We start from the raw sequence: 25,600 nt of genomic DNA on the forward strand, positions 1-25,600 counted from the left end.
ATCATAAGGGAATTTGGCTTAGACATTAAACAGAAACCAAAATGGCAAATATTACATGAAATTAAAAAAATAAATAAATAAATAAATAAATAAAATAAAATAAAATAAAATTAAAAAAAAAAATGCATAACTTACACTATCCAATTTGGGTACAGTTGTTGATTTAATACAGGGAAATGTAGCGTTTCTTTTGTACTTTCCACAAACTGTATTTCGTGGAAATTTTGACAAGACTTCAAACCACCTAAAAATTAAGAAATACTATATGTGATACACCTATAAGATATCCACATAAACGGAAAAATCCAACAATTTACAGTGTGATATAAAAACACAAAATGAATAATGCATCATCATATCTGTCTACCAGTCTCACACAAAATCCAAAACCCTATTGGGTACAAAAATACAAAAATGGAATAAAATGCTCTACAGGGACTTCCAACTTTTCATTATACTGTAATCAATAAATCAAACTTGCAAAGTGTAATAAATCAAGTAAATAACTTGGTTACAAATCAAGTGCTCAATCATGACGGTATTAAATTAAAATATACTTATGATTATATGAAACAACTTTTAGATAATTTCCAAGACAAATAAATAAAAATCCCTATAAGATCAAATGCTGCACAAGTCTATCTTTATACATTATTAATATTCATTTACCAATAGTATTTTGAACTGGCTTCAAATCTGCATTCAGTAAAAAAGAAACATAGAACTGCTTCATCAGAAATGCACTGACATTGATTGATTGAAACAAAATATAAATGCAAATGATGAATGCACCTGAACTTCAGAGGAAAGAATAATGTTTGGAAATCTATCAGCTACCAATATAATTCATATAAATTGAGTGATGCTATCATTTAATTGATGCTGATCAATAGAATTTATGATTATAAACACCTTTCCTTATATTTACAATATAATATATGATTCTTCATTCTGTCTTTTTATTCTAATTTATTTTACATTAGATTAATTTTTTCCCATCAATTTAAATAGATAAAGAATATTATTTCTTAAAAATCAATATCATTATTTCTTAATGAATATGGGAGAAGTGTTGGAATGATTTTTTAAATATTACATAGTGTTCTGATTAACTGCCAAGATGACATGAAAAATGAAATTAGCTAAAATTATTTTACCTGAACTCTGATTCCTTTGATGTTTTATATGTGTTCTGTAAAATTTACTGTAATCAAGTATTGATAAAAGTTAGGTACTTCAACGGTCTCATGAGAAATTTCTGAGGCACAAACCAGATTTATAAGTTAAAATATATTTAGGATTATTAAAAAAAAGGCTTATAATAAATAAATAAAATAATTATTGAATTAAAGGCTCTGTCAGCCTCATAACTAACTTGATTAATCATTTATTACTGACTGTTGCATAAAATACAGATTCAATTAAAATATTATGGAAGAAAATGAAAGTGAATAGCTAGAAAAATTGGGAAAGCAATTTTGAAATAACATAAATTTAAAACCTGGATGGAACGAATCATGACAAAAAAATGTATTAAAAAAATTTTACTATTTACTTATTTATTTATTTTCACAAATAGACAACTTTAGCAAGGAAGGGAGGATTTGTAGGAAAATTTATAAATTTATATACTCAAGTTTTGCTATTATTTAGATTTAATGTTTAAAATTCAAGTCTAGTCACATTTTCATTCATATATTTTTATACTTAAAAATCTGAATTTATAAATTTAATGCAGTACAACAATATGTAACAACAGTAAAAAAAAAAAAAAAAAAAAAACTGTACTATGTATATTAAGTATAATTGTGTCTAAATATTTAAAAACATAAACTTGATTTTACAAAATAAATTAAAAACTATTTTTTAAAGGAATTCTGCCTACTTTTTTGATTCATCTTTGCTCATGCCTTTGATAAAATGAACTTTATCAGGGCATGTCACAGCTAATGCAAATGGGTTGCCAGTCACGTTTTCTGCGTCAGCGACTTCCAAAACACAATTCATGTCAATAACAGCTTGTGGAACAGTCTCAGGCTGTCAAAAAACACAGAAAACATTTAGAAATAAAAAACAGGATGTACCATGTGTAACTATCATAATCATCCCAAGAGATAAAGTATAAAAAACATACCTAAGAATACAGAACAACAAATAAGAAGAAAAAAGATTTTCATAAAATAAAATAAGACTTTTGTTATTATATATATATTATATTTATTCATGATAAAAATATTTTGAAAAGGATTGATCAATTTTAATTATCAGAAAAATGAATACGGAATTGTTCTAAATACTGAAATACAGACTTAATTTTTCTTTTTATTACAGTCAAAAGTCGTTAATTCGGACACCCATAATCCGGAATGATCTATAATCCGGGCCTCAAAACTAAAATCTTTCTGCGCATGCGCCGCGTTGACGCATGCGCATAGGCGTTTACGCGAGCGCGCAAGACCTTTACGACTGCGCATATGTGTGTGCGCAAGCACAGAATACGTTTTCGCGTGCGCGTTTAATGTATAACGGATGGTATAAGCTAAAATTATCTAATTCAGTTAATGTTGATGATTGCGTTGTTCCTTAATCTTCGAATTGGATCCGGCTTATTATTTTTTGCAGACTGTAAGAGCAATTTTATAAAAGTAAGCTTGAACTTTCGATTATGTCAAGTAGAATTTCCGATGCTGGAGCTCCCAAAGGATCTACAAAACGAAAGTATGTTTCTATGTCCATCAAACAAAAAGTGGAATTGCTGCAAAAAATGGATAAAGGCATATCCTTTGTTTATATAACCGTTCCGAAATCTGTTTATCAATTTCACGCTGCTCTGCGCGGGGGGGGGGGGGAGGGGGAACGTCGCGGCGCAATGAACTGGAAGTTGATCTGTCAGCACTATCGTTATCTTCAGGGCAGATGTTTTTATTTTATTCGACTTATAATTCCTTACTAAACGTAGTATTTCATCTCGATATACTCCGTCTTTGATATGATTTAAATCAAATTCCTCGTCATTATAAATATCACGAATACAAATCAAATAAATTTCTGGTTGCAATTTCTCGCGTTGAAAGAAACGTTTAATAAATTAAACAAATAAATATTAAGGTTTTTTTTTTTTTTTTAAATCTTGATACCCTTTAGATCATAATTGCTCATTATTTTAAAAATTACGGTTTCATATTTTTAATTTTATAATTTCTGCATGCCATCTTACCAGATTTAAACCGATGATCTATAATCCGGAATCGCCGAAGTCCCGAAGAGTCCGGATTAAAGACTTTTGACTGTATTTTTTTCTCTACTTTAAACTCTGTTTGTTACAAAATAAATATCATCAAAATATTCCTTGTAAATAAAATAAAAATATGTAATAAAATTTTAAAAATGTTAATCCGTAACTCGCATAATTATTCAGACGGACACTTTTGTTGAGATATTTTCGCAGATAAAATTCTTGTAATTTTAATTTTAAATGAAAATACATCACAAGAATTATCCTCTGCATTTGGAAATTTCTACTTGTTTGCGAAAATGCATTAACAGTTCCATACCTGAAGTAAACATAGCATGCACTAAAAATTAATGACTAATTCTGTAAGACATTTATTAATCCATTTTTTTAAAAATGGTAAATGTATTCGGAGTACTTAAAAAAAAAAAAAAAAAAAAAAAAAAACTTTAATGTAAAGCGTTTAACTATCTTTGATGTAATACAACGATGGAAATTGGATGGAACTGTTAAAAAGCGCCGAGTCTGAACTGCATTCCAAGCTAACACCAAGGAATTATATATTTATTCTATGAAAAATCCAACAAGACCCCAAAATTAGTACAGTAAAATGTTCAGCAGATTCAGAACTATGTGCCATAAAAGTTAATCCTGAAACTTTTAGAAAAGTCATTTAGGGCACATAGATAAAATGGGCAATCAACAAGAAGTAAATTTTTCGTCATAAAGGAAATATGTCTGACATTCGCAAAATCTATAGTTGGCAAAATTTTATCATATTGGAACAATGTTATATTTGTAGAAAAGTCGAAATGTATTACATTTGGGCTCGACAGATGAATTAACAGGTGGTAAAAGTTGAATTTCAGAAAAAGTCCGATTTTGCGTCCAAAAACCTACGTTTGAAAAATGCTATATATGTACCTAATATATGTATTCTAAGTCGCGCTTTCGAGACATGAAAAAAGCAAGTTAAATTTCGTCAATCGGCCCAGTAGAACGAGATATATAGAACTGTCTCTTTTTGTGCGTACAAAGTGCATATCTTGGCTAAGCAACTCCATTGCACTGATAAATCACCCACCAGATTTTCATCACCTGTTGCCAGCCAATTTTTTGCTTTTTCCAAAGCTTAAGATGGCCACGAAAAGACACAGATTTGAAAACATCTCGAATATTAAATGAAATGTTATGCGTATTTTGCGAATAGTTAGCTCTAACGCCAATAAACAATATTTGAATAAAATGAATAAATCTTGGAAAAATTATACAGACTCCTCTGGCAATTATTTTGAAAGACAGAAATTTATTTGAAGGTTAGCAATCTTCAATCAATCAACACCCATTATCTAAGAATTTGATTTTTTCAGTTACTAATCTTCACAGGAAATCTCACTCATAAATACATATGTCCTGCATGAGGTAAGATTTTAATATATTTCAATAAATTTCAGAAACTAATCAAAAGTTTTATATGATAGCGTTTATTAAAAAGTAGAAATCGGTACGCTTACATGTTCATCGACAGAGTATGCCAGCTCTCCATCATCATATAATACAAACCATCTTCTCTGCCACCGCTAATTGGGGAGGAAAAAAATACGCATTAAAATCACAGTATGATAATAAATAAACTCGTATTTATTTAATAAAAATACTTAGTCATTTAAAACAATATACAAGCAAATATAGATTTGAGCAGACAACTAGATACAACAAAATGTTAGGTATAAATGTTTTAAGAAAATGAAATATGTCCTATTTGAAAGCATGAATTAATGTGTCTATTAAGGAGTCAAAGGAAGAAAAGAAAGTTTCAATGCAAATTTATTTTTAAATTTTGAGCATAATATTCATATAACATTTCTGTAGGCGGCAAAGAAAAACATATATTTTAGCCTGATATTTAGTTCCCCGCAATTCAGATCTATTAAAAGACCAACCTAAAAAAAAAAACGTCTACTAAAGAAACTGAGCTGCTGTATGCAGAAAGGAGTTCCTCTTATGTAAAAATAATTAGCAAAATTTCATGTTGTTACGCTTAATAAATATTTTCAATAATTCACCTTCAAATTTAGTAACAAATTTAATTTTAAGCAGACGGAATGATTTACCGCCGAAATTCATAAAATTTTGGTTTATAATCGTTCTTCAAATTTGTTATCAAATGTCTTGAATTAAAGTGGTAAGCCGAAATAAATATTTGTTCTTGACTACCCCAATAAATTCTACAGGTTAAGACATTACAAAATTTTAACTTCTTAAAGCATACCCTGCTGTTTCCACAGCTGGCTGTTAAGTCACGAACTACTTACTCGTTTAAAATTAAGAAGTCGTTGAAAAGGAAGCAAAAACCAGTATGCACAAGTATTTCCATGTGACTAAACTCCTCGCCAAACTATTCGACTCGCCCCCTTTTTTGTATTCGTTAAATATATGACTTATTTAACAAACCAAAAACCATTCATTTGAGTATTAAATAAGAGTCACCTCTTCCCTCCATGAATCCTCATTTACAATATTGATATTGTTTCAAAAACATTCTGCATCTTTTTTTTTTAAGAAGTGCTATAACTGAAAGTATATGTCTACATTACTTATGGAAAAATGAGTGTAGTCATCTCTTTCAAATATCCCGTATATTCACAAAGGCCTTTCAATTATTTTGCAAAACTATACATTTATTTATAAAATTCAAATGTTTGCTTTAAGCATCAGAGAAAAATACATAATTAGAAACAAAGAAAACTCCAATATAATATCAGATAAGCAAACTTTTAATATGAAGGTTGAAAGAACTTAAACACAATTGTTTTTAATCTAACTAGAAAGTTAGCAATTTTCTGGTTAGATTAAGAACAATAATAAAAATGGGGAATTATACAAACACTCGCTATTCGAAGCCAAACAAAAGAAATTACAATCGAACCGGAGAATTCTGGGCAAACAAGATTATCGGCCACTTTTTGTTTTTCTAGCAATCGAATGAAAATCTTATATCTTCAAACTAAACACGAAAAGAAGTATTATCTAAACACCGAAGAAGGAAAAAGGAGATAAAATTTGGAAAAGTGAGCCATTCTTCTTGGCTTCTATTCAAATAGAATTCTGTAGAGTTATCTATTTCCACATTTGTTTGCTTAAACGGAAGCATATCAAAAGATTTAAAGGTTATCAACTGACATTCGCATATTGATACTAAGATATCAGCATAGCGATTTTGGAACGATAGAAATCAGCACACAATCATATTTACTCTTCACATATATAACGGTCTTTTCAAAGTAAGTATAAAATTAATTTGCCAAATGCAGTTAAATAAAAATTTTGTTTATTATTATTTTTTAACTGTATTAACAATCAGTTAATGGAAAAATATAATTAGTATCGAGCGGGGAAATCCAGACAGACATGCTACCAATCTGAGAACTCTCATGTCCAATTTATATATACACCGTTATTATTATTTTGCCTTTAATCATTATTATAACCAATAGTCTCTGCATAAGGAATTGCCTTTCTTTCACCATGCCATGCAGTCCGCAAAAAATGCACAATTTACCAGCATATAAGAATAAAAAAGCCGGGTAACAGAGTGGGTTTGAATTTCATTTCTTTTGGGTTTTCGTGTAGAATGAGTTCTACATTTCTTAATTTTAGTCACTCTCTCTCTATATATATATACGTTTAGTGAGGCGGATTGCGACCAAAAAGAAAGTTGCATAACTACATGTTAAAACAGTCCAATATGCAAAATTTCAAAGTTCAAGAGACTAGTTGTTTTTGAGGTACGCGAGATACAAACATACATATGCACGTACAGATGGTCACAAAGAAACCTCTTTTGAATTCATTTTAAAATCCGTTTGGAAAAGAGTCCTTTATTCTGTCTGTACATACAGATGTTACGCAAAAACATCGTTCAAATGGATTCGAGAGCACTCAAAATGGACATTTTCATTAAGACTTGATATCCCAAATTTTTCCGGATTACAATACTTCCTTTATTTCATACAAGGAATTAAAAAATATAAGAAGTCCCCCTTAATGCGAATATAATATCATGCAAATGCGGTGATATGCATTTACCAAAAAAAAAAAAGTGTTTTTTTTTTTTTTTTTTTTTTTTTTTTTTTTTTAGCTTGCGCTAACAATAAATAATTTGAAATGGCAGGTTATTAAGCTCTATTCGTGTTTCTCAAACTCCGAAATTCACATTAGGACGTACAGCATTTCGATAGTAATGAGTCTACTAATAGTAAAATTGAGGGAAGGAAAATCATCAAAATTTCACCATTTTGCGATGCACGAACAAAAGATATTTCTAGATTTTTGCTTAATTAGGAGACGGGAAATTTTACTAGGGTATAGAGATTTAAAAAAAAAAAAAAAAAAAAAAAAAAAATGGGGGGGCTCATTCTAGTGTATAATAATTTTCTTATTTCATTCATTTATTCTTCTTGAACAGCATAGCATGCTACTTCACAGAAATATTTAACGATAACTGTTTAGAATACTTTTTAACTTCATACAAAGTCAATACTTATTTCTTAACGATGTAAATTTAAAATCAAAGTATAGTTTGATTACCGTATTTCAAGCGATGAAAAAAAGATGAAGTCGTAAATTCCCAGATTACCGATCTGAAACATTGCCGAAACAATGAATGATGATCATCGATCCAAATCTTTATCATCAGGCGATTGTAAAATTGCAATCCGTTATCTTTATATCAATAACTGATCGCGGCGTTAGGAATTGATAATACTATAACAATTGTGTATGTGTGTAGGAGGGTAAGATTAAGATTTAATTCCTTCCGAAAGAAAAGATTCTTCACCCAAGGATAAAAAGCATGCATGGAACACGCAGTGATCGATGGAGTTTCGAAATAAATTGACACTTATACATGCAAATATCTGAATAAAAAGATCTTCGATCAGTAAAGTAACCACATTTTTGTATTTGAAAACTATTTCTAGCCCAAACGGGCTATTAGTCTCGAAACTCGATTTTGCATTGTTTCATTTCTCATTCAAGTCTGTTGCCATTCCGCAAAATGTAAGATATTTATTTCTCAAATTTAATCTGTATGCTATTGATGAACAAACTAAGCTATTTAAAAAAAAAAAAAAAAGATGCAGTTCTTAAGAACAGTATTTTTTTCTTTTGACTCTGATTCAGTTCAATAAAAATATATTTAATTCATAATGCAGCGAATTAAAAACAGTAAATATTTTTATAGAATTATGCTATATATTTTTTCGCTTTTCAAATGAGCAGAAGATATATAACGTCCCCATGATGTATATTCATCTAGTATCCTATAAAATGTTTCGCTATTTCACCTTGGCCATCTCTGCTGATAAACAATATTAATCTTTGAAACAGTCCTTTTGGGCAAATGTTAAAATCTGAAGCCTTTCGTACTTATTTTCCTCTACATAATCATGTAGATAGTTATACTTTCCCGCATAACAGAATTTGAAATAACTGAAAATGAATAGTATCCAATAATTGAAAAACTGAAAATAAATTTGAATTGAGTCAATTCAAATGAATCATTCAACTGAAAATGAACAGCTTCAGTATACTAATATCCAATTGTAGGGATTTATATTTATTTTAACTAATAATTTAGTTACTCCAGTTTCAGATTTGCTACTCCAGTTTCAGATAGAAGTTCACTCACTTGGACTCTACACAATAATTGAAAAAATGATTTGAATTAAATCAATTTAATGAAAATTGAATGAAGGCAATTGAAAAACTAGAGTTATTAAATAGTTCCGGTATAATAATATTTGAGTAACTGAATAACTGAACATGAAACATATATAAAATTATCAAATACACTAATTAATATTACATATTATATTAAGAAGGTATTTCTTTCAAAACCTATAAAAAAGAATACTCATAATTTTTCACATGGGACGGCAAACTTAAATTTTTATCGCAAGTTTGTTAAATTTTCAACATTTTATTTTGGAGCTATGGTTTTATAAAACGTAAAATTTCAGCAATTCTTGTTGAATAAAAGACGAAAGATATGAAAATATAAACTGCAATACAAAGTCATACAAAAAAAAAAAAAAAAAAAAAAAAAGATGGTTTTGATTTTAAAAAGTGTGGCTGGAAAAAGGATTGGGGGGGGGCAGTTAAACGATTTTTATCGCAAAACAAGCATGAAAGGTTATAGGTTCTTTTTTTTAACCATATGACTAGTAAATTTCAGTACGAATTTCAGTTGCCCTAGGGTGAGCAAAGCGCTATTATTTTTTTTCTCACGCATGCTGGTGTGATACTTCTTTGGCGAAATGAAGCAACTCCAATGATGAAACACAGCAATAACTTTTATTTAACACTAAAAAAAATGGCGACATACAAACAAGAAGAGAAAACATATTCTATAAACTTATTTAAAAATAAATTACATTCTTCGTGCGAGAGTCGCACGTGGCACTCGAGTCTGGTTTCAAATATTGCCATACACAAATACCTTAATGTTCATCTATTTAAATTGTTTAAACTACAAGATTTTAATATTATTTAAAGCTGTTACAACCTCTCCCCCAACGGAAAGACTTTTTCCGAAGGGAAAAGTTCTGTAAAATTCGACAGTTTAATAAACTCGGCTTGCTCATTTGCTTAAAGAGGAAAGGTAACTTCTCTGATAAGTTTCCAAACTTCAGGCCAAAATTTTTCAGTTTAAACAAATAATTTTACACCACATTTAAATAGGAAGAAAATGGACAATGTTCAAATTAGTCTCCTTTTTTTTTTTTTTTTTTTTTTTTTTTTTTGGCGGTGCCTAGATCGCATGCGGTGCATGTTGGATCAGTTCCTCGGCTATAATTCACAGCAAAGCATTTCCTCAGTTCATCTGTGCCTTTCGGATAATATTCATTTGTCATTTGCTTTCGACAATTGTTTTCTTCGTCTATTAGTAGCGGCTTTGATATTAAATCAAAAGTCGAAAGATGATGATAACGCTGCATTGCAAAATGATTCTCAATATTAATTTCTTTATCGTTTTTTAAATTTTCGTGAACATCTTCCTCGTTTAATTCTGGTGATTTAACTTCTTCTTCAAATACATCTCTCGATGCTTTATTTTCTTCCTTCATCGGTTCCAAGATCTGCTCTTCAGCTATTTTTCTTTTCCTTTGAGCTCTAGTAGAAATGGCATTAAAATGGTATCACTAAGTTTACCTTGAAGTGATAAACTAATAAAATAAGTCAGTTCAGTGTTAACAGGAAGTAATAACCTGATATCACTAATATTACATTCAGTGATGAACTAATAAAATAAGGCAATTCAATATTAACAGGAATTAATAACCTGGTATCACTAATATTATGTTCAGTGATGAACTAATAAAATAAGACAATTCAATATCAACAGGAAGTTACGTTCAGTGATGAACTAATAACATAAAGCAATTCTATATAAACATTAAGTAATAATCTGGTATCACTAATATTATGTTTAGTGATGAACTAATAAAATAAAAATACGCACGATTATTCGATCTCGGTCAGTGCCTCCAAAATAATTATGACTGTGATGCTTCTTTGGCGAAATGAAGCAACTCCAATGATGGAACACAGCAATAACTTTTATTTAACACTAAAAAAATGGCGACATACAAACAAGAAGAGAAAACATTCTATAAACTTATTTAAAAATAAATTACATTCTTCGTGCGAGAGTCGCACGTGGCACTCGAGTCTGGTTTCAAATATTGCCATACACAAATACCTTAATGTTCATCTATTTAAATTGTTTAAACTACAAGATTTTAATATTATTTAAAGCTGTTACACTGGATAAGGTCTAGTGTGATAGTACACTGAATTTAAATTCTATCTACCGTAACAAGCAGTGCAATTTTTGTAGCCATTTTTATATGAAATGGTCGGTGAATGTTATCTGAGAGGGTTATGTGAAATGGTTGGTGGTCATGTCATTACCATCTAGCAAGCACATGTCAAAGTTACTTCGCCCAATCTACACACAAAATTTAAGGTTTCCTAATTATTGTGATATAAAACTAAAAAGAGTAATTACGATAAAGACCAAAATACCGGTTTAAAAATCAGTTTCATGTTTTGCGATGATTTTACAACTAAATTAAAGTTTTATTAAGTATCATCCACTTTTAGTAGGCAATTTGAGTCTGAATATAATATTTATGTTTTTAATCCCAACTCTCATATTGCACGAAAGTTACTTGCATATTCCTTTACGGCGAGAACATTTACAGCATATGAATTGAATAACATCTGCCAGTTGTGAAATTTAATCTCTAGTTCTTACGCACATTGCGTTTTCAAATATCCCTAAGAAACTGCCAAGGGGGGCTCTCACTCAACTCTGTTTGAAACAAACACATTTTGTTTTCCAAAATAAATATTACAAGCAAACTGAGGGATTAGCCATGGGAAGCCCCCTCAGTCCCATCCTGGCTGATATCTACATGCATTATTATGAATCAAAATTGTTTGAAACTTTAAACTTCCCGGCATGGTTCCGCTACGTAGACGATACTTTTACCCTGTTTGAAGGTAATAAAGATGATTTAAATAGAGTTCTTTCAACAATGAATTCTATTGATCCTGCTATTCAGTTCACTTTTGAACTTGAGACTTGCAATTCTCTTCCGTTTCTCGACATTCTGGTCACACGTAACACATCCAACTTCAGTACTACAGTTTACCGTAAACCTTCATCGGTTTGCCTTCCACCACACTTTAAATCATGTCATCCGACTAAACAAAAGTTAGCTTCATTTTATTCCTATGTTTTCCGTGCTCTTCAAGTTTGCTCCTCCAAACTAGCCCTTGATGAAGAACTAAATTATTTAAAAGCAATAGCTATTGACAGGGGCTTTTCACCCAACATTATTAATCAAGCAGTTAAAAAATTCTCATCTCAACACACTAAAAGCCACACTCTTATTTTAGGAGATTATAAAAATTCTGTTGTCATTCCCTTCTTTCCATCAATTAGCTATAAAGTTGCACATATTTTGCAGAAATTTAACTTTCGGGTTGTTTACTCTCCCATCAATAAAATTCCAACTTCTATACTCAAGGACCCCATTCCGGATATGAATTCCTGGGGTATTTATAGGATTCCTTGCCAGTGCGGTTTAATTTACATTGGCCAAACTAAGACAGCCTTAAAATTTCGCGTCAAAGAACATGAGGCATATGTTAGAAAAAAGGAAACACAGAAGTCTTCTGTTGCTCAACATTGTTGGTCCGAAAATCACACTTTCAATTTTTCTGCTGCCAAAATTATTCAAAAAACATCTTCCATTGGAGAACTGGATTTTCTAGAGGCATTTCACATTCATAAAAATCTTTCTGTTCTAGTTAACGATCCTAATTCCAATCCAAATTTGCCTTCGGCTTTTAGAGAAATTATGTTTTAGTTCTGGTTTCGCCAACAGATGGCGCCACTTGCTTATTCTTGTCCAGGCTTTCTTATCTTATCTAAACATTATTTCCTATCTTGTTCATTTGCGGTTTTGCAGCTGAAGATGATGGTTCGGTAAAACCATCGAAACTAGTCCTGTGAAAATTTTGTGAATTAACGCTGATTTTTGTTGTTTGACTTCTGAATCAGTATTTATTCGGCGTGTTATTGTGTCTTAATTATAATAATACCCTATTTACAGAAAAGGCGGCTAGCTGATTTTTACAAAGCGATCCATATAAGCTCCATGACCATATCAAACATTACACATAGACTGCTAAATAACGATAAAGCTGTTCTTTTCCTATCCATACTCTAATTTTTAATTCAATCCTAAGCCTTTGAAGACGACATTTGTATGTTTAAAGATAACATATGGCCTCTATTTTAAAAAATCTGATGTGTACACCCCATGACTTTCTTGTACGGAATATTAAATTATACGCATTTTTTCTTGCATTTTATTTAAACTTATTAGATTGAATTAAACCTACTTCGCCGACAGCGCATAAACCACAATAGAATAAATGCATTCTTTAAAATTCACTTTGTTTACCATAGCGACACTCTGGCGCTAGGTTTACTTAACAGTATTATATTTCGTTCATATTATAACTCAGAATGCACAAAATTTATATCATTTAAAGAATTATCTAATCGTTGCCACATGTTCTATTCAAATACTATAATAAAGCTAGAACTATGTATAAAAGAAATTAAGCAAACAAAGCAAAAAAGAAACAGTTTTTCACAGACGATTGAGTATTTCTCATTCAATTAAATTCAGTTTTCACTTCGCGAGAAGGCAAAAATACATAAAAACTCACAATATCTGTATTAAAAATTACGAAGTAAATCTTAAACGCTTATTTCCTCGTAAAAATTCCAGAAAGGATTAAGCATGATTTAAATAAAAAGATTCGACATAAAAATACTATGAGTAATGTGTGAAGTTTTGGCAAAAAAGAAGAGAATCTCCAGTTTTAACACGACTAACCACATCAAAAGCACTATGCACTTGCTACAAACATAACAATGAATTCCTCTGTTTACAGCAGAAAGTGCAATGGATTTTTAAACAGTCGGTTTTACAGCTAGCCAAATGTAGCCAACTATCTAAAAATTTATACCTTTGTAAAAGCCATGTTACGCGACGTTCAAGGTAAAATATTTGCGAGGGAGAGAGAGCTTTAACAAAACCAAGGCGAATAGCGCTCCAGGGTAAAAATGCTACGCCTGGGCAGAAGACAAGCAGAAGAATAAAATACATAAAGATACAGGAATTGTTTTTAAAAAGTTCATTTTCAACGTGGGTGTTACCTAAATGATTACTCATCCGCCTGTATCACAATTCGAGAAAAGTAAACAAGATTTACAACAAATATCAGATCACTACCTTTTTCCTCAGGAATCTAAAGGCTATATAATGTCTCTCCCTAAAAACACAAAAGGTCAAAAAACGGAATCTGCAGCGCACACACACATACACACACCTGTAATTAACAGTCATTATTTTGTCGTTAGAGCAGATCTCCTTTCTTTTTAGAGATGAAGCGAAGTGGCCTTTTTGCCTCTGCCATAATGCTCTAGCTATCTTCGAGCATGTTTCTGGGGCCCTCCCTTTTCTGTAATCTCGAACTGTGTTGCGCACAAGCATATATGCATTAAATTCATAAAATGGACAAAGTGTTACTTCTTCCTTTTTTATCTTTCTTCTAATTTGGAATTCAGAAAATCTCTCCCTTTCCATTTTGCCTCGTTGTTTACATTCCATTACATTAAATTTTCGTGATTCCAGCTTACAGAGTGACTGACAGGATTCAGCCTGGTTGCAACATTAAAAGTAACCCACAAAAAATGAGTTTATTTCATTTATTACTTATTTTTTTAGCAATATGTATAAAAGCATATTGTGACATACATACAAGATTATTACTTTTATATTTTTAATTTAACCATCCCATACTTTTGACGTTACGCATTTCTGATGCCAAAGTCAAATACTTCGCCATCAGGTTTGAAATCATAAAAGTTAGAGAATTTAAATGAACGTTAATTTGTTCATCTTAGAATGAAGGAATAAATTCCCTATCAACTGCAGAAAAATAAATTCATCTTCAGATGAAAATATTCAGATGAAAGATGCATATTTCGATACACAATTAGGATATTCAGAACGGTTTTGAATCACGAAACGAACTTACAAAGCTAATAATAATAATAAATTATGAAGTGACGAATAAGTTTCGGCAAGACTGATATTGCACACAGAATATCAAAAATGTAATTAAAATGATTTAAAAATTCTTTTAACTTCTGTTAACCATAATATTTCAAAGACAACGAGGTCTCGAACGAGATGACGACTCTGATTTTGAACATATTCAGAAAGCAAAACATTTAATTAAAATAATAATTTATACTTTTATTAATGATGCAAAATGAGACAAATGGAAATAAAAATACAACAGAATTGCGATTTCCCAACATATAAAACAGGAACTGGAATAGACGGCCCTCAGCTCAGAAAAGAGCTATCGCCGCGAAAGAACTTATTAGACAACATAATTTCAACTTAGAAACGCTAATTTTATATTATCCGTTATAAGTCTGAAACGCAGTTTACGTCCCATACTATAGGATACACAACTCGTTATGTCGATCTAAATGAAATTTAAATCAAGATATTTCTCGATCTTTTAAAATTAATTTCTCTCAAACAGTTGCATCTTCTGCTAAAATAGAAGCCTAATCCTCGCTTATAATTACTTCTCTCCCAACACCAAATTATTAGCATGCTGAATTTTATCAAGCATAAATTAACACGTTCAATATCCAGTCTAATTTATTTTTAATATAATGCGGCATATTCATTTTAATGTACAGTAATTTACTGAGTTATCTTGTCAAGGCTACAAAGCAAAATTTACTTTGTTATGATTATCTTATTTAAGAATTTGCAACCAAAATTTTGAGTTTTAATTTAAAAGAAATTTAAAAGGACTGATTTGTACAATGAATGCATGAATTATAATTTAAGGCTAAAAATAACGATAGCAAAACTAATAAATAGATTAACATTATTATTATTTAAAGCAGGATAGGCAGTAACTATCTTGCTTATCTTGTCTGCATGAACCTAATGCGAAGCATACGCAATCAGTTTTCTCATGGCAAGTACCTTCATAAGACAAACACATATGAAAGTGACTAGCTAATCTGTTCCCGAGAACATAAATAATCCTAAATACTGATAATTGTAATATTATTCACTATGACAACCAAACGACTACCAGAATGGTTAATTTCGCTACCAAACCTACATATTTTATGTACTAAACAAATTAAGCAGTAGCAAAACAAATAGAAAAATTGCATTTACGAAAAACTGCAGCTAATAATTTATGAATAATGAATTTTACCTTTCTCAGCATGGCGTAATTTAACGTAAGCTTAACTCAGCTAACTTAACCGATAACGCACTCATTTAAATGATGCATAACTAATATCAAACTATTTCTATTATTTTCGTCGTTTCCTGTCTATGCAGCTGGTAACGTAAACACAAATCAACACTCAAAAAGCACCAAAGACAGTTCATTTCTGCTTTCGATGTTATCGCAATCGTTCCTAATTATTTATTTATAAGTTGACAGCTAAGCGTACATATATATTAGAGACGATTCGGACAAATATATTCTTGAATTACCCATGCGAAGCAATTCTGATGGAGAAAGATGAAGATATTTCGACTGCTTCTAGAACTTATAAGGTGTTTTCTCCCTCTTCCAGCATGCCTTCGTGGTTTCAGACTTGAATTGATTCTGTATTACAAATTCTTAGTTTCCACCGCAGGTTGTCGGTGTTATTGCAAAGCCCGAAGTACGTGCCTTTTCTGTTCATAAATGAAAATAATAAAGGCTTGTTTTCACCCTTCTTCTGTGGTGGTACTATTTCACGCCTGTGTGAGAAGTCGCCAGGTTCATTAATAGCATCTAGATTAGTTTATGTGGACAAGGAGATATGGATCCTAAAGGGAGACTTCCAGATCTATCCCCTGGAAAGATTCTCTTTCAAAATTGGAATGGAATTGAGAAATTGATATAGTCTTAAGGTTCCCAAGCCCCAATCCAACGATAAGCGTAACCTTTGCGTTCTTGGTCACGATAAAATTTGTGGACCTGATCTGATGTTACTATCAAAGCAAAAAAAAAAGAAAAATTTAAAATTAAAAAAAAAAAAAAAAAAAAATCTCCCATACTTCGCTTTTACTTTATTGCCTTTTTTTTTACCGTTGAACAGGATAAATTCTTTACTGAAACAGCAGACGAAGAAAATTACAGAAGGTTCACTACGAATATCCTAAAACTATCCTATCACTATTTTTAACTGAATTATCAATAACTGACTGCCTGCGACAATACATCAAAAAGGAAACTATATTATACGTAAAGAATATGGATATCGGGTAATTTATGATAAAAGAGACCTATGGTTGTATCTGTCATATTATAGCCATAAATGAGATTAATAGGATATGCATTTTAAGTTGTGGAACACTAAAAAAATCAACAAAGCATTATGGGAAATAATAAATCATGAGCGACATCTAAAAAATGACTATACATAAGCCAATTCCCTAATGAGGAAGTAACCTTAACAGTAACAAGCATTATTCAGTTCGTCGTGAAGGAAGGATATGCAAATATGCTTTGACCTCCTTTTGAAAGCGAATAATAAAAATAACCAATTAAGTTATAAGAGACTGATCAATTCCATACGTTTTAGGTCTTAAAAAGGAACATTAAAAATCTAAAAGCAACATTTAATATTTTAAAAATATAGTATATATATGTGATATGATTTTGACAAATATAGTGTATATCTGTGGGTAGAAACGCTTTGTAAAGCAATTTAATAAGGTATACTAAGTTTTAAAACTTTTATTTTGGAAAATAGATTAGATGTTATTTTTATACATTTAACACTGTGAATTTTAAGATTTCAATAATACAATCGATAGGACGTTATAAGCCTTATTATTTCGAGCTTATTTTATGATTTGCATTTTGTGGTTTTTTGCACAACTGCTTTGTTATTTGTTTCAAGATATTAGGAAATAAATGTGAATTAAGGCATGAATTGCCTACGTTAGTTATTATTCCTAGCCTTAGCAGTTACATCAGCATGATGGTTAATATGATCAAGAAAGGCAAACAGAAAAAAACAGGCGTGGACGAGTACCTGCTGCTCGCGGTTTCCAAAAATAATAATAACGCATTTTCTTATTTAGCAAACAGAAAAATAACTGGGAAAAAATAACTTCAATAATACATTTTTATTTTAAATGTTCTGCTGCTGCTTCTCCGTTTTTTCGGTGCCATTTTGAATTACTAAAAAATTATTGTAATCTCGACACCAGTTGAGATTACAAAAAAAATATTACACACACACACACACACACACACACACACACACACACACACCAAAAAAAAAAAAAAAAAAAAAAAAAAAAGAGAGAGAGAGAGAGAGATTATATTTAAAAGTATGAACATGCTGGTAAAAAAACTGAAACTAAACAGACATTTCGGTTTTAAACCACTACAGACGCATTCAGCTGATCGATGTTTACATTTACAAGCAATGTTTTCGAAAATGAGAGTAAACAAAAACAATCTGCGAGAGATCACTGAGCAGTCAAAAAAATTTAATTCCTTCAATACGCGTGACGAGTTAACATCAACACTGAACAGTCAACAAAATTTAGCTCTCTCCTTGGACTAGACCAGAGCTAACATCAAAAAAATTATTCAAGATAGATGATAGGGGATCGAAAACAATGGCTGGAAGTTGTAGGTATTGTTATATGCACAAGCGCGTTGGATGGCCATTTCATTTTAAGGCATTATTCCATTCGTTAGAGAATATGGTGCTTGTAATTGACAATAGAGGTAATCGATCTAAATATTTCGATGAAAGGCTCCTTGTCCAAACAGTTATCAAGCTAACACAAAATAGTCGTTAGACACACACACACAAAAAAAAAAAAAAAAAAAAAAAAAAAACCCTAATGTCAGATGAAATTTTAAATTTGTTAGGAAAAAGTTTAAAAAAGAAAGAAATGCTGTAAACAACTATATTATTACGTTTCTTACATAAGAAGCCTGCTATAGGGACACAATTGAAGATATGCTATAAAAGCCCAAGTATTTCAATTGTTCATCTAAGCATAAATTCACTTTTCAAGCTTTTTCTTTACCTTACAATTGATAAAAATGGCTATGCAGTAAGCCTGTTCGCCGAGGATCGGACTACCAGTGTCAACACCGTTTTAAAGTCTAGGAAGAATACATTTTACTCAAAATCTAAACGGGCTGCCATGTCAGCGCCGTAAGAGACTTGTTGCCAATGTTTAGAGGTCTTCAATTCAGCAGCTTGTCAGTATGAGAGGCAAAGTCATGCCCCCCCCCCAAAAAAAAGAGATACCAGAGTCACTGGTATGTTAACAACGATTGTAGATTGTTGTTAGATGCTGCACTGCGAAAATGCGGAGCCCCCACGATAATAAAAAAATAAACGAAATATTATGGACAAAGACAATATAAGGTCTTAAGTATTTTTCCTTCTGTAAATTATTCTTTTTAAAAATTTCTTACAAAAAAGTATACAGTATTTTCTAATGCAAAATAAGTTCGACTGGATTATACAAAATATTATTTTTTAATAGTTTCATTTCCCTCTCCACTAGTCGTTTTAATAGTTATGTGGGCCTATACAACAGTCAAGAAAAGGCTAGGGATGAGACAGAAACTCATCCCTAGCCTTTTCTTCCCTAGCCCTTCATTTTCGAATTCAACAATCCAAAACACTATAAATTCAGTTTACATTTAAAAAAAATTCTCCCATGAATTTAAATTTTGAAGGCCTGTATATCTACCATTCGTAACTACATCGCATAGGACAATGCACAGAATATTAAAATATAATTTACCACAAATTAATTTTGTGCGCTTAAAAGCGCAGTCTCGATAAACAACGTTTTTTTTAAAAATTCTAGCTAGGAAGATTAACTTCGTAAACTGTTTATAGATGATACTTTCGTAAAATCTGTTTCCGCATAACCTCCACCTTCAATCATCATCTGTTTAACACTTTCAATATAATGATAATTTTGCCATTTTAACCGCAACATCCAAATAAACGTTAAGAGAAAGTTAGCATAAAGAAATATGCAAACGTTTTTTTCCAAACTGCTTCTTAGGCAACGATTAACGCCAAAATCGCTTATCCCAAAATAACCCCCCTCCTCCCAAGAAGGGGGAAAAATCGATTTTAATCGATTCATTCCGACCAACAACCCTTTTGCAGAAAAGTTTTCTCACGGGTTCGCGTGTTCACTGGTCATAAAATGAAATGGGATTGGGGGGGGGAGTAGAAACCAACAGAACAAAGGGGGGAAAAATGGATCGTCTTCCTGTTTCATAAATAGGCTCGAATGAAGAAAGAGGAGATAATCATAATCACGAAGAAAAAACAGTTCCTACATTTTACGTTTCTTCTGAGTTGTTTATTTTTTATATAATTTTATTAACCAGTGTTACAAATCTTATCACGTGTGCGGCGGTCTACCGACCGGTTTTGAAAAGTAGCTTCTTTTGATCAGCACAAATTATTCTGTTCGAAACAGTTTAAGATAGGAAAATATCCACAAAGTTTATGGCTTGAAAAGTGAAGAAAGAAAAAAAAAAAAAAAAGAAAAGAAGAAGAAAAGAGAGAGAGAGAGCGTCTTCTATGTATACTTTTTTAAAACATGAAAACTGTTTTTAAAAGTACTCTTCCATATTACAACAGTACACCGCTTTATCAGTATAATAAAACGAGCCACCTAAAACCAACATCCAGTTCTTAACAATATTTTGAAAAAATACATATACAGCTAAGTTAATTAATTATGCTTCATGCAATCAAGCAAAAATTCATAAAAATATTCTTTAATTCTTGGCATTGTAACAAAAAGGAAGTCTTCAAGAGAAGAGAATATAAATTTAAGGTTTAGATATTAGGCACGTTTATATGTCACAGGTAAGTTGTAAGAAGTCTGGTAACTGTTTTAAAATAGTAATAAGTCCAGATCTTTGGCTTTCACATAACGAATGGATGATTGGGTATTAATATCCTGCATCAAACTGCTGAATTAATATCGATACTTATTAGGCCAGGCGTTATGCTCATTAACCACAAACTTTGTCTTTTAATTATCTTAAGACTATTTTTTTCGTTTTAAAGTCCTTCCTTAAATTTTATTTAAATGTTAAAGACTTCCTTTATTAGATAGCAACAAAGGCTATCAGTTCTATTTAAACAGCAATAGTTTATTCATATGATTTCTTGGTGGTTTCTATTTCAGCAAAGTTTTCCCAATACTTATTAGGCCAAGCGTTATGCTCATGAACCACATTTGCCTTTTAATTCTATTAAGAGATTTTTTTAAAAAAAGTCCTTCCTTAAATTTTATTTAAATGTTAAAAGACTTCCTTTACTAGACAGGAACACAAGATATCAATTTTATTTAAATATAAATAGTTTATTCATATGATTTCTTGGTAGTTTCTGTTTCAGCAAAGTTTTCCCCTTCTTTACAAATTAGTACATACTGAATTTGACCGCATTCGATTGATTATCATTAGAAACCAAACTGCAGACACTTATCAAAGAGGAAAGAGACATTCGTGGAAAGCTTGTTAAAGGGAAGCTAAACAGTATTTACACTACATATGCACTAAAACATTATTTAGTTTAAAAATTTACCAGTAAATATTTCTCATAAAACCCAAAATTAAAAGTTAAAAATATATAAGTATTGCAATATTTGACATTTTATCGAGAATTCTAAAAATATGCAGCTTTTAAAAGTTTTGTGATTTTACTATTGAAAGTACTATAAACGTGACGAAAACGATATTTAATAATGAAGTTTAAAAAGACTAAAAAAAATCCTATTAGCAGGAATAAGTCTGAGACCAGATTGGTATACTGCAAGCTCAGCGAGAGTATAAAAATCCTTCACAAACACTCTGGTCGTGGTTAAAATTTAAATTCTTTCAGATCTTTTCTTTTCTTTTTTTTTTTTCTTTTTTTATTCTTTTGTATAGGTGTTTCATTTATATTTATTTATTGGCCAGACATCTTGCATTGCATATAATGGCGCACATGAGGTGAAAACATTTCTAGGCAAACTCTGCTTTAAGCCACAGATTAGTAGCACAAAACACGAACTATCATGGAATATTAAGTCCAAAAGAGGAGCGACGAAATAAAATCCAGACAGTGATATTTTCCTGCAGAAATGACTGCTGATGATATCTCAAAAGAGAAATATTCGTTAGAAATGTATAATAATAATAAAGTCCTCAGAAATGAGTACTTTGACCTTTGTGAGGCAAAAGCAGTTAGTTAAGGGAACTTATCCAGTCATTCCTGTAAAGTAAATAGTCAGTTCACCCCAAACCCTGGCTACTCTATCTTCTAAATACACTAGTCGTCTGAAGGACATTTTTAAATTGTCAGGCTGTAGCAAAGTTAATCTCTTATACAAAATAAAGGTTAAAATTAATATATGAACAATTACTAGATAAACTAGACAGTTAAAGTTCTTAATTAATAGAAGAATGTTAAACATACGATCCATCAAAAGTGATTACTCGTCTAAGCGCATTTATTTCACATAACTAATACAAATAAAACGTAGCATAGATGTGAAACATTTTCTGAACATTATTTTTAAAACACATCGTGTCGAAGTGTAACTTCAACGAAAGATTTAAAACAGACCAGAAGATCCAAATGTGCAAAAGCATCAATTATGTTGAGTGCTAAGCAAAAAGAAGAAACTTTTCCTTGGTGATAACTACTAGCCATCTACTAATAAAGCAAATTTCGAAGTACCTATAATACAGTGACCCTGTGTTTACCTTCATTCAGTATCATGGCTTATAATTCATACAATAAACTGCATCAATACGTCCAAACTTGTAATCTATTTTCAGGCCAGGGCTTTACACTAGCAGATTTTTTCTTCCTGTTATTAATTCATTTCAAATATTTAAATTGTTAAGGGTTTTACATATGTTTACTACTTTAGCATTTAAGATAATTATTTTTCAAATTTCAGAACGTGTTTACTGCATTGTTTGACTGCTAAGAGGAAAAACGTTGGCCTGCACATCAATGTGATGAATATATTAAGATTATTCGCAAATGATCCCCCACGCATACGCTAAGTGTATTTATGATGCTGCGACTCTACGTATGGTTATCGTATTGGAGTATAATTTTGTGAAGGCCTGGGTCATAAGCGTAGGGTAGGGCAGACCACGCCTGCAAAATAAGGCGGACTAAGTCTAGCATAACTTTCGGTTACACTTCGAGGTCACCCGATCAACCTCGACATTCAAGTTATGAAAATAGGCGTTCGGCTACACCGCTATTTGCACAAATCTGCGGTGCATATTCCAGTTTAAAATCATTATTTTCCGGATGATAAGGTCAACTTTCTACGTATATTTTCTGGGAAAATTTGAAATTATGGATAAATTGATAATACTTAAAAAATGCAAATTTTTTATGCACGATGCATATGTACGCACTATGCATACGTTTGTGCTTATGAAACTGAATCCTTCCATAAGCACAAATCAATGGAAAACAAAATACGCTGGTATAATAATCGGTTAAAATACTATAAAATAAGCTATGTTATTTTCTTTCTTAATATGCCAATCCATTATGTACATAATTTTATAACATGCCTTATACCATTAATATACTTTTATAATTTTCGAAAATAAAATGAAAATAGTTACTTACAAATATCATATGTCACTATACAAGATTTAAAATGAACAATAGTTAAACATTCACGAAAATTTCTAAAGGGTGATAAATTAGAACGCTGAAACTCTTCATCGAAAAATGCGTAGTCACACGTCAAGCGCCGGAAGGCACTTTTCATATCTCCACAAACGTTTCTTTTTGCACTTACATTTTTCAAGTATTTTATATGTATGTGTTTTTCGGCTGTTAACTTTTGGAACTAGATTCACATTAGTTCATCTCTTTTACACTGATCTAACTTCGATGTACAGAAAACACAAAAACTTCAGTTAAAATAAATAGGATTTATTATGAACTAAAAAACTTAACACAACATAGAGAAAGGTTAACATGAACAACACTGACGCTTCAGGCCAAGATAATTGAATTTGCTGTGCCTTTGTTCAGATCACTAATGAACAAGAATCACACATATGGAAAGGGCAACTTTCACTCAAAAATAGCATCTTTCAGGCAGAATCGCACTCATTAGCAATGTCAATAACTCATGCAGTAAAAAATAGAGACCGCAACGACAATTTTACAGCCACAACCTCTCAGTGCTACATGTCATCCTAAATCCCGTTCACAATTCTCCCATACCATCAGTAACATTCAAAGAAACTAACGGCGCTTCTCCCACCTTAACTTCCATTTCTACTGGATAAAGGTATACATCGGAAATAAACAAAATGAGCCGAGCAGATGCACTTATAAAGGAGGCAGCTCGCAACATCTGCTCCTACAATACTGTCACCTCGAAAGATTCGCCAATAATTTGGCTTAAGCGAATGGCAAGAAGAATGGGACCATGTACCACAAGGGCGTCGTGCCTATATATTCTTTCCCAAAGTAGTCAGCAAAAAAAGTGTACTTTCGCAACTCAGCTAACACTCTATATTGCAAGTCATGGCCTATTTTCATAAATGATGACTAAGCAATACGAACCAGTACATCTGCAATAGCACGGCAACTACCGAACACAGTTAGTGGCAAGGTATCCACTGACATCGAGCCATCATCTCAGATTTCTGGACAATATAGATGACAAAACCCCGTATCCAACGCTATATCATCAAATAAAAAGGAACGCATCTTAAAGAACTAGGCTATCCTGAAAGCACACGGTCTGCATCTACGTGATATCACTTCTCCTTTTTCACAGTCGCACAGTACATCCCCACAGCAATATGCAGTTACCTCTCAACATAAATCCCCTTAAAATTCCTTGCCAAACCATAGTGTGAAGCGGATTCCAGCGCAACAAAGAACGTGGGACTACAGCTATCTGATTGTATAATATGAAGGTACAGTACAGGTGTCCCCTTCTTCTGTTACCTGTTACCTGCCTCCCAGCGAATGCCCCGTACGCAGGCGACACAATTTAAGAGCGTCATGTTCCATCAGTATCCTTTAAGTAAAAATATGTTATCGAATGATTTTTGGATGGAAATGGGATGCCACAAGCTGATGTTGCTAGACATCTCAATGTAGTGTGATCTACCAACTATAGAATCTGTTTGAATTGGAGGATTCTGTGTCCAGCAGACATGTTCCAGGCAGACCTAGAGTTACAACACTTTCGGGAGACCGTTATTTAACTGTTTCGGCCTGAAGGAGGCATAACATTACTGTGCCTCAGCTCCTGGGAGATCATTTAGTGGCATCAGGAACAAGAATCTCAGATACTACAATCCGCAGTCGAGTGAACAATACAGGTCTGTATGCAAGACGAACAGTTGTTTGTGTTCCCTTGATCCGAGGACATTGAGGTGCCCGTTTGAGCAACAGAACTTGCTCCTGGATCAGTCAACAATGGGCGTCTGTTCTTTTCACAGACGAGTCCAGGTTCACACTGAAAAGTGATTCATGGCCGTCAGCTGATCTGGAGGGAACAATACACCAGATACAACTAATCTCCCATTAAGGATAGACACAGTTACAGAGGTGGTGGGATAATGGTTTAGGCTGGGATCCCTCTGCGTCGTATCTGACCCGCATGTGTTCCA

General features: G+C 31.8%; 1 protein-coding gene across 1 annotated transcript in view; it reads right to left on the reverse strand.

Annotated features, from left to right (window-relative positions):
- The window catches only part of LOC118194458 (uncharacterized), a 293,435-nt gene that overhangs the window by 52,173 nt on the left and 215,662 nt on the right, over nt 1–25,600 (reverse strand). Inside the window, exons 4-6 of the mRNA XM_035365633.2 lie at nt 4,747–4,812; nt 1,886–2,037; nt 136–244 (exon numbers count right to left, since the gene is read on the reverse strand). Of these exons, the coding sequence (XP_035221524.1) occupies nt 136–244; nt 1,886–2,037; nt 4,747–4,812 (327 nt within the window). The remainder of the gene's footprint in view (nt 1–135; nt 245–1,885; nt 2,038–4,746; nt 4,813–25,600) is intronic.

The sequence above is a fragment of the Stegodyphus dumicola genome, chromosome 5 (assembly GCF_044657685.1).
Source record: "Stegodyphus dumicola isolate Sdum_Otavi_A_Nest chromosome 5, ASM4465768v1".
NCBI lineage: Eukaryota > Metazoa > Arthropoda > Arachnida > Araneae > Eresidae > Stegodyphus > Stegodyphus dumicola.